Source organism: Salmo salar, chromosome 01 (genome assembly GCF_965601325.2).
Source record: "Salmo salar chromosome 01, fSalSal1, whole genome shotgun sequence".
NCBI lineage: Eukaryota > Metazoa > Chordata > Actinopteri > Salmoniformes > Salmonidae > Salmo > Salmo salar.
The window spans coordinates 90,951,050-90,962,210 of NC_138291.1; the positions used below are offsets into that span (position 1 = coordinate 90,951,050).

At 45.3% G+C, this 11,161-nt stretch overlaps 1 protein-coding gene across 1 annotated transcript in view; it reads left to right on the forward strand.

Annotated features, from left to right (window-relative positions):
* Positions 1–380: 380 nt before the first annotated feature.
* LOC106609293 (testis-expressed protein 2) overlaps positions 381–11,161 on the forward strand; it is a 46,250-nt gene continuing 35,469 nt past the window's right edge. Inside the window, exons 1-3 of the mRNA XM_045724166.2 lie at positions 381–2,095; positions 4,593–4,799; positions 5,172–5,487. Coding sequence (XP_045580122.1) covers positions 641–2,095; positions 4,593–4,799; positions 5,172–5,487 — 1,978 coding nt within the window. The 5' untranslated portion in view covers positions 381–640. The remainder of the gene's footprint in view (positions 2,096–4,592; positions 4,800–5,171; positions 5,488–11,161) is intronic.

The following is an 11,161-nucleotide window of genomic DNA, read 5'->3' on the forward strand; positions in this document are numbered from 1 at the left end:
CTCAGACAACAGTGTTAACAGTAAGACAGACTGATCCCACTGGGCAAAAACTGGTTGAATCAACATTGTTTCCATGTAATTTCAACCCAAAAACTTGTATTTTCTCTGTAAGTTAATATGCATTAATAATTATTATATTAGTGTAACCTTGTGAATGAGTGTAATCTTACCTTTTAATCAGCACTTCTTCCCTAACAAAGTACAGAATTTGATTGAAGCACTGTGTTCTTCCCTATTTTAAACAACATATGGGGAGGAAACTCTCATCTATTTCTGGATAGGCCCTACTCCCCCCCCCCCCCCCCCCACACACACACACACACACACACACAAATGTGAAGCCACAGCAGGGGGAGAGGGAGATGTTGTTATCAGGGCCTGATTCAGACGTAGGCAGACGTCAGTACAGAGATTTAAATGTAAGTCCTTTCCCCTCTCCTGCCAAGCTACGTTCACACTTCCTCTCACTGAAAGGAACATGCTGATGATTAAAATGATGCATAAACACGTCAAAAGAAGCTCTCTCTCTCTCCTTTTTCTCTCCCTCTCTCCTGGGACTTAATAATGAACAGTAGCTGACTGGGTTGTTATTTCTTATGCTAACTCCTAGGTGCCTTGGTCTGCAATGTAAAGATAAGAAATGGCAGAGATAGGAGAAAATGAGGCGAGAGGAAGAGAAGGAGCAGATGGAGGAGGTGGAATGGGAGGTGTAAGGCCACCCCATGACCCCCAGAGCCCGGCCCGCTGTCCGTCTCCTGCTCCCCCAGTCAGGGCCCACCATGGCGGGCTCAGGAGAGGGATCGTGATCCAGCTAACAGGCACAGAGGGTGAGTGGGACAGTCTGGATGACAACGAGCTCATCTTCCCCCTGGAACACGACTATGTCGACCAGACCCCTTACATCTCCCTCTCCAAGGAGAGACAGAACTCCACAGAGGAGGAGAACCAACACTGCCTGTACTCCCCAGCCTTCCACGTACCCCTCTCCCCCTCTTCCCCTGGGTCCCTGGAGGACTCCTCCATCTTAGCCCCTAGCTTCCTCTCCCCCGGCCCAGCCACCCCCACCCACCAGCCCCTGGCCAGCCTGGTGAAATCCCTGTCCACAGAGCTGGAGCTCCCTCAGGGCTCATCCCTTAGACCCCGGCCCTTCCTCAGCCTGGTCAAGTCCATCTCTACTGAGATCTCCCGCTCAGAGCCAGAGGTGTCCCAGTCCAAGTCTGACTCCCGCCTCTACCTCCACCTGCAGTGGAAGAACCTAACTCAGCCTAAGGGAAGGAGTAACGGAGATTCCCGTACCGCCCCACCCTCACCAGTCACTCTATCCCCGTCCGAGGGCACCAAGGCAGGCTTCTTCAAGATGGACACGAAGCGGAAGTTCTCTGAGGCCATGCAGGAGCCTATGTTCAGTAAGCCTATCAGTATGTTCAGTAAGATCATGGGGGATGAGAAGGAGAATGCAGCAGCAGGCAGCCCCAAGCACCAGAGATCTACAGGGACTCCCTCAGCCGACTCCCCCAGCTCCAGAGGGGTCTGTGTGGGGAGGATGGACAGCATGGAGGTGGGTAACACAGAGTCTCCTTTGCGGAGCGCCAAGAGAACGGACGGTGGCTCTCCGCCGGTGTTTGACCGGCCATGTGCCAGACATCCCAGGAAGGGTCTGCCCACTAGAACATGTTCTGTCCACAATCACCACGATAACAAACGAAACTACACGACAGAGGAACTGGAGATCTGCACCTACGATGAAGTCATGCAGGTTGTGGCGGTCGAGAGACATCATCACAGTCGTCTGCGGAGATTGCCTGGTTCTCTGATCTCCTCAGGACCCCATCAACCCACCTCTCTACCACCTCCACCACGCATGGGGTTGTTCTGTGTGGCTGTGTTGTCATACGCCTACTTCATTCTCCCCCTGGGCACCTACATGTCAGGCCTGGCTCTGGGCATGGCCTTTGGCTTCCTGCTGGGGCTGCTGCTTCTTAGGCTGGGCTCAACCAGACAAACCGCTCAGCCACATCCACACAGCGACGTTCAGGCCCTGACTGAGGCTGTTCAGCAGTCTGATGCCCTCAGCACCAAATCCGACGTCCTCAAGGTAAGTCAATGTTCAACAATGTTTTTTTGTTGTCAGCAAATGAAATACGTGAACATAAAAACATGAAGGTCAATTCCTTTTTGTACAGTTAATTTCTCTCAGCACAAAGGCCCAGCTAGGTCTGAATGGGGAGTTATAACAAATGGAGTCAGAGTATGATCTTGGTTTTGACAGACGTCAACACCCACACAAGAATTTGCTGAATAGAAAACCATCTTTTTAAATGGCACTTCTCCTCCTCCATACTGTGGCATGAACTTTTTAGAAAGTTTGTTCTTAGAACAAGTCAGCACATCAACTCCCTCTCTCTTTCCCTCTCTGAGCATGAATAATTTCTAACGTGGTCCCTGTGCGACAGCTAAAAGTGCCTGGAATAAAATTAACGTCTCCCAATAAAAAGTTCCTAAAAAAGATACAGAACCTCGTTAGTGTTGTCTCACAGCAGAGCAGAGCACAGCCTTGCCAGGTGCAGGGTATTGCTCTGACCCAGCGTTGTCAGCTCCAGAGGAAATTAGCTGAGCAAGAGAGGCTGGGGCTGTGTAATTTGTGAGGTTCAGTGGTAGAACAGTGTTATCAGTGGTAAAGTGTAGCGCCACAAGGGGAAAGAGAGACTGTCTTAGTGAGGAGGGATAATTCCCTTGTTGGGTAATTGGCTGGTTTGTTTTTAAGGTGGAGGTTAGACTGAGCCTCAGGGTAGAGTTAATCATGGTCGTCAGTGTGAGAGAGTTCTGAGACTTTCACTCTCCATCTAACATTGATACCATTGCATTACCTATAATCCCCAAAGAGCAAAAGGGTTTATGTCAAGTCCAACATTGATAGATATTTTGCTTTGTAGCTTTCTCTATGTGTCATGGTGTATTTTCACTCTCTGACTAACTGACATGCATTTCACTCGACTAACTGACAGGTGTTTCACTCTCTGACTAACTGACAGGTGTTTTACTCTGACTAACTGACAGGTGTTTCACTCTGACTATCTGACAGATGTTTCACTCTGACTAACTGACAGGTGTTTTACTCTGACTAACTGACAGGCGTTTCACTCTGACTAACTGACAGGTGTTTCACTCTGACTAACTGACAGGCGTTTCACACTGACTAACTGACAGGTGTTTCACTCTCTGACTAACTGACAGGCATTTTACTCTGACTATCTGACAGGTGTTTCACTCTGACTAACTGACAGGTGTTTTACTCTGACTAACTGACAGGCATTTCACTCTGACTAACTGACAGGTGTTTCACTCTGACTAACTGACAGGTGTTTCACTCTGACTAACTGACAGGTTTTTTACTCTGACTAACTGACAGGTGTTTCACTCTGATTAACTGACAGGTTTTTTACTCTGACTAACTGACAGGTGTTTTACTCTGACTAACTGACAGGTGTTTCACTCTCTGACTAACTGACAGGTGTTTCACTCTGACTAACTGACAGGTGTTTCACTCTCTGATTAACTGACTGGTGTTTTACTCTGACTAACTGACAGGTTTTTTACTCTGACTAACTGACAGGTATTTCACTCTGACTATCTGACAGGTGTTTCACTCTGACTAACTGACAGGTGTTTCACTCTGACTATCTGACAGGTGTTTTACTCTGACTGACTGACAGGTGTTTTACTCTGACTAACTGACAGGTGTTTCACTCTGACTAACTGACAGGTGTTTCACTCTGACTAACTGACAGGCGTTTCACTCTGACTAACTGAGGTGTTTTACTCTGACTAACTGACAGGTGTTTTACTCTGACTAACTGACAGGCTTTTCACTCTCTGACTAACTGACAGGTTTTTTACTCTGACTAAGTGACAGGTGTTTTACTCTGACTAACTGACAGGTGTTTTACTCTGACTAACTGACAGGCTTTTCACTCTCTGACTAACTGACAGGTGTTTCACTCTGACTAACTGACAGGTGTTTTACTCTGACTAACTGACAGGCTTTTCACTCTCTGACTAACTGACAGGTGTTTCACTCTGACTAACTGACAGGTGTTTTACTCTGACTAACTGACAGGCTTTTCACTCTCTGACTAACTGACAGGTGTTTCACTCTGACTAACTGACAGGCGTTTCACTCTGACTAACTGACAGGTGTTTTACTCAGACTAACTGACACGTGTTTCACTCTGACTAACTGACAGGTGTTTCACTCTGACTAACTGACAGGCGTTTCACTCTCTGACTAACTGACAGGCGTTTCACTTTGACTAACTGACAGGTGTTTCACTCTGACTAACTGACAGGTGTTTCACTCTGACTAACTGACAGGCGTTTCACTCTCTGACTAACTGACAGGCGTTTCACTCTGATTAGCTGACAGGTGTTGGGAAGGACAAGCTACTATTTTAGAACAAGATATTATCAATAGATGAAATAGCTCGTTGCACAACAGCTAGTGTTAGTCATTGAAGCATGCTCTTAGTGTATTCCCATGTGTCATTCAGGTATTCTCTCACAGTCTCACTTTATAACTGGGTATGTTCCCATAGTCCCAGGGCTGGATGAACGAGATGTTTGAGTACGACCCAGAGACTTACCACCCGTCCCTTACCCACTCTGTGTTCGCCACCCTGGAGGGGCACTGCCTCCGCCTGGACTACCCCAGGAACAACATCAGCCGTAGGGCCACCTATGACGAAAAGCCCCCCGAGGCTGTGGTTGTCAGCTCACGCTGCTTCCAGCTACAAAACGGCAAGGTATGTCTGCTTGGTCTGTCAACTTACACTCACCGTTCAAAGCTTACCATTTCATTTGAGGAAATAAATAAAACATTGAGATGCTATGAAAGCATGAATATTAATAAGCACATGTACCATGTACCATGTACCATGTACCTTTATTTATAAACAAACAACATTTAGTTTCTGCAATGACCTGACGGAGATCCTGCAGGAAGGAAACATTGTTTGTTTGTGAATAAAGTTGCGTGGTGGAGCATGTGGAGTGTGCGGGCTCTATTTCTTTTAAACCTACTTGTTTCGGCCCTGAACTTAAGGACGTGCATTTGATCACACTTCACTTAATGTTGTGTTATAACAGGTTTCTAATAAGTCTTGCTGTCATACCAGGTGTTCCTGCTGCCCTCTGTGCTAGCCCGTAAGAGGCTGTGGAATCTGAAGTACCCTATCTGCATCGAGCTGGCAGAGGGAGAGCGGGTCATGGAGGAGGAGAAGGGTAAAGAGGAGACCCCAGGAGAGGAGCAGGGGGGAGACCCGCAAACACGACCCACCACAACCCCCAAACCAGCAAACAGCGTCCCTACAACCCTATACCTCTTTGGACGGACAGGAAGAGAGAAGGAGGAGTGGTTTCATCACTTCCTGTCCTCGTCCATGGTAATGGAGAAGGAGAAGGAAAGGCCTGGCAGATGTGTGACCAGATCAGGTAGGAGAAACATTGTTTTTGTTTGTTTTTGTTTTTTGGACATTGTGTTTGGTATGGTTGTCTTTTACCTAACTTCACGCTAGTCTTTTATTTGTGATTGTTGCATAATGACAAATCTCAACACAGTGCACATGTTGGCCATGGAAATATAATGCACTAACAATACACGTGGAAGGGAAGGAGAAATCAAGCAAGTGTTACACTAGTGGATTATACTTTCTGGTGGCACTTGATAATAACATGTAATAAAGCATTTATAATGGATTAGTAAATAATTAATTCATCATTTATTGTTAATCATTACTCAAATCATATGTTTCACATAGGTCCATATAAACAATTTACTAATCATTAGTTATAGTATTTTTGTGTGGCCTCATCTAGTGTGGGCTATTTATACTTTCTAAATACTTAATAAATGTTTTGAGTGACCAGTGTAATTTCTCACAAAAATATGGATTTGCGATTGGTTAGCATTCCAGCAGTACATGATGCTTGTCATGATGTTGCCCTCTTTGGGTACAGCGAGCACAGTTGATCCCCCTCCCTCTGCACCAGGCCTTTTCTATGCACCATCCCCCGACCTCTATACTTCTGACACCAGGCTCTGTAAGAGCGGTCGTAAATTCCTACGAGGAGACCCTCTCCTCATGGCCACAGTATAGAGAGAACAAAGGAGTTCTTCCACCTCACAGAACTGGAGAACCGAACGACATTTATGTTCTGGAGAAGGTATAAAAGATCGGTGAAGAATCCAGCTACGAACTGGTCCGTTTGGTACAATTTTGTGAAACTCATGAGAGACAATACCGCCACATTACCATAATCATGTTTATACAATAGCCTCAGCTATGAGACTTACATCTAAATTGTTGTATAAAATGAATGAATAAAGATGGAACTGTTTGTGAAATTGTGTAATGTGATTTTGGACTGTTTAATGAAGGAAACTCCAATTCCCTTTGGAGTTTAACTAAATCAGAGGACCGCCCATGAGCACAGTTATGGTCTGGCGTCATGGGACAGGCCCTTTTCTGCTCTTACGAATAAAACCCCCACCTGGGTTTTCTATCACCAGACCGAGCTTACCTCAATTACGAGATGGCTAAAGGTTGGAGACCAGCTTACCTCGATAATGAGAGGGCCAAGGTTTGAGAGGAGACCAAGCTTTTCTCTTGCTGAACTTTTAACCATACCACGTGGTTAACCTCTTGAGGACCCCTTCAAGATAAAATCCCGTTAACGGGATTGGTTGGACAACAACCAGTGAGATAGCACGGCGCGAAATAAATAAAAAAAAATCTCAAAATTAAAATTCAAGTATTAAACGGCATTTTAAAGATACTCTTCTCGTTAATCCAACCACATTGTGCGATTTCAAAAAGGCTTTTACGGTGAAAGCAAAACATTACATTATTTTAGGATAGCACCTTAGCAAAAAAAAAAAAACTGCAATTTTCCAAGCACGGATAGCCGTCACAAAACCAGATATACAGCTAAAATTAAGCACTAACCTTTGACAATCTTCATCAGATGACACTCCTAGGACATCATGTTAGTCAAGTTCATATTTATATCCAAAAACCCCATTTTACATTGGCGCGTGACGTTCAGAAAATGTTTTCTCCCCATAACCGCCGGTGAATGGGCACATCAATTTACAGAATCAACCGCTTTGTCAGATTTCAAAATAACTTTACGGAGAAAGCATATTGTTCAATATTCTGAGTACAGAACTTAGCCTTCAATGCTACGCTATACAGTTAGCCTACAAACACGGCGTCAACAAATCTGTAAAATATGTTCAAAATATTTTTTTACCTTTGCTGATCTTCGGCGAAATGCACTCGGAAGGGCTCCCACTTCTACAAGAAATGCTCATTTGTTCTGCAAAGTCCATCATTTACAGTGGGGGAAAAAAGTATTTGATCCCCTGCTGATTTTGTACGTTTGGCCACTGACAAAGAAAGGATCAGTCTATAATTTTAATGGTAGGTTTATTTGAACAGTGAGAGACAGAATAACAACAAAAATATCCAGAAAAACGCATGTCAAAAATGTTACAAATTGATTTGCATTTTAATGAGGGAAATAAGTATTTGAACCCCTCTCAATCAGAAAGATTTCTGGCTCCCAGGTGTCTTTTATACAGGTAACGAGCTGAGATTAGGAGCACACTCTTAAAGGGAGTGCTCCTAACCGCAGCTTGTTACCTGTAAAAAAGACACCTGTCCACAGAAGCAATCAATCAATCGGATTCCAAATTCTCCACCATGGCCAAGACCAAAGAGCTCTCCAAGGATGTCAGGGACAAGATTGTAGACCTACACAAGGCTGGAATGGGCTACAAGACCATCGCCAAGCAGCTTGGTGAGAAGGTGACAACATTTGGTGCGATTATTCGCAAATGGAAGAAACACAAAATAACTGTCAATATCCCTTGGCCTGGGGCTCCATGCAAGATCTCACCTCGTGGAGTTGCAATGATCATGAGAACGGTGAGGAATCAGCCCAGAACTACACGGGAGGATCTTGTCAATGATCTCAAGGCATCTGGGACCATAGTCACCTTCGAAAACAATTGTTTAACACACTACGCCGTGAAGGACTGAAATCCTGCAGCGCCCGCAAGGTCCCCCTGCTCAAGAATACATATACATGCCCGTCTGAAGTTTGCCAATGAACATCTGAATGACTCAGAGGACAACTGGTGAAAGTGTTGCGGTCAGATGAGACCAAAATGGAGCTTTTTGACATCAACTCAACTCGCCATGTTTGGAGGAGGAGAAATGCTGCCTATGACCCTAAGAACACCATCTCCACCGTCAAACATGGAGGTGGAAACATTATGCTTTGGGGGTGTTTTTCTGCTAAGGGGACAGGACAACTTCACCGCATCAAAGGGACGATGGACAGGGCCATGTACCATCAAATCTTGGGTGACAACCTCCTTCCCTCAGCCAGGGCATTGAAAATGGGTCGTGGATGGGTGTTCCAGCATGACAATGACCCAAAACACACGGCCAAGGCAACAAAGGAGTGGCTCAAGAAGAAGCACATTAAGGTCCTGGAGTGGCCTAGCCAGTCTCCAGACCTTAATCCCATAGAAAATCTGTGGAGGGAGCTGAAGGTTCGAGTTGCCAAACGTCAGCCTCGAAACCTTAATGACTTGGAGAAGATCTGCAAAGAGGAGTGGGACAAAATCCCTCCTGAGATGTGTGCAAACCTGGTGGCCAACTACAAGAAACGTCTGACCTCTGTGATTGCCAACAAGGGTTTTGCCACCAAGTACTAAGTCATGTTTTGCAGAGGGGTCAAATACTTATTTCCCTCATTAAAATGCAAATCATTTTATAACATTTTTGACATGCCTTTTTCTGGATTTTTTTGTTGTTATTCTGTCTCTCACTGTTCAAATAAACCTACTATTAAAATTATAGACAGATTATTTCTTTGTAAGTGGGCAAACGTACAAAATCAGCAGGGGATCAAATACTTTTTTCCCCCACTGTATGTCCAAATACCTCCGTTTTGTTGACCCATCCAGAACACTTTACAATGCCATAAGGCGTGGGCACAAATCCATAGATGAATACTTCAAAAGTTCCATTACCGTTTGTAGAAACATGTCAAACGATGTTTACAATCAATCTTTGGGGTATTTTTTTACGTAAAATTGCGATAGCTTTCCAACCGGACAATAGGTATTCATCCCAGAAGAAAAATAACGAACAGCGAACTCGCGTGCATGCGCGTCACGAGACACCTGTCCTCAGACTGGCCACTGATTGACTGAGCCACAATTTTCTGCCCGGTAACAGGAGACAGATGAAACCAGTTTCTAAAGATTGTTGACAGCCAATGGAAGCCTTAGGAGGTGCAACGTAAACCCTATGTCACTGTAGTTTCTCAAGGGATTCAAAAGAAGAACTACATTTCTCATTTCTCCCACTTCCTGATTCAATTTTTCTCAGGTTTTTGCCTGCCATATGAGTTCTGTTATACTCACAGACACCATTCAAACAGTTTTAGAAACTTCAGAGTGGTTTCTGTCCAAATCTACTAATAATATGCATATTCTATTTTCTGGGCCAGAGTAGTAACCTGTTTAAATTGGGTACGTTTTTCATCCGGCCGTGAAAATACTGCCCCCTAGCCCCAAGAGGTTTTAAACTCTTAGACTAGCGATACCGACCAAATAAGAACAAGTCTTTGATATTAATTACTAGTCTGCAGCTAGGAATTCGGTATCATTGAACGCGAAGACCGACAACCGCCGAAACAGCTATTCTATAACGACATGAATGAATGTTACTCTGAACCATCCATTCTAACCACAACAGAGAAAGATAGAGGGCGGACAGACTCTCCAACAGAAACAAACTTTTCACCAGAGTTCCCGACGACACAATATAAATATAAATATTGATTGCGATTATTTCCGAATGAGTGAGCGTTCATGTGCAAAGGATTGGCATTTCAATTGTTATAATATTAAACTCTGTAGTGTCTCCTCAGTTGACCCCCCCCACTCCCCTTTTGTCTAACAAGCCGCCATGCCGGTTTAGTCCACTGGGGCACATTCTCCTATCATTTCCTTGTAATCATATCTACTGTTTGTTATGCATTTCTGTGAATTACTTAGTTAGTAAATAATTGATTTTAAGACAATTGGTGTATGGATGACTCATAGTGAAGACTGGGTTCGTGCAGATAACCAACAATTTACGACGTTTGGAATGAGACTGGCGTGAGGTAAATAATAATTCATTAATTCGAAGACTAATTGATCAGATATTAAAATATCGGAAAGTTATATTAGGAAAATTATAACTTTGTAATCTGAATATTTTCCTTGGTGCCCCGACTTCCTAGTTAATTACAGTTACATGAATAATCAGGTTAATCACGTAATAATAATTACAGTGAGACTTATTCCAGCTCCACGAAGGAAGCCTCCAGCGACGTTCCCTAGTCCAGAACTCCCAGAGACGTTCCCTAGTGCAGAACTCCCAGCAACGTTCCCTAGTCTGGTGAGACCTATTCCAGCTCCGCGAAGGAAGCCTCCAGCGACGTTCCCTAGTCCAGAACTCCCAGAGACGTTCCCTAGTCCAGGACTCCCAGCGACGTTCCCTAGTCCGGTGAGACCTATTCCAGCTCCACGAAGGAAGCCTCCAGTGATGATCTATGGTCCGAAGCCTGTAGAGAGGATCCATGGCAAGAAGCCTGTAGGGATGATCCATGGTCCGGAGCCTGTAGGGATAATCCATGGCAAGAAGCCTGTAGGGATAATCCATGGCAAGAAGCCTGTAGGGATGATCCACGGCACGGAGCCTGCAGTGACGGTCTACAGTCCGGAACTTCCTAAGACGGTCTACAGCCCGGAACCTCCTGAGACGGTCTACAGTCCGGAACCCCCCGAGACGGCCTACAGTCCGGAACCCCCTGAGACGGCCTAGAGTCCGGAACCCCCTGAGACGGCCTACAGTCCGGAACCCCCTGAGTTGGCCTACAGTCCGGAACCCCCTGAGACGGCCTATAGTCCGGAACCCCCTGAGACGGCCTACAGTCCGTAACCCCCTGAGACGGCCTACAGTCCGGAACCCCCTGAGACGGCCTACAGTCCGGAACCCCCTGAGACGGCCTACAGTCCGGAATCCCCTAAGACGGAATA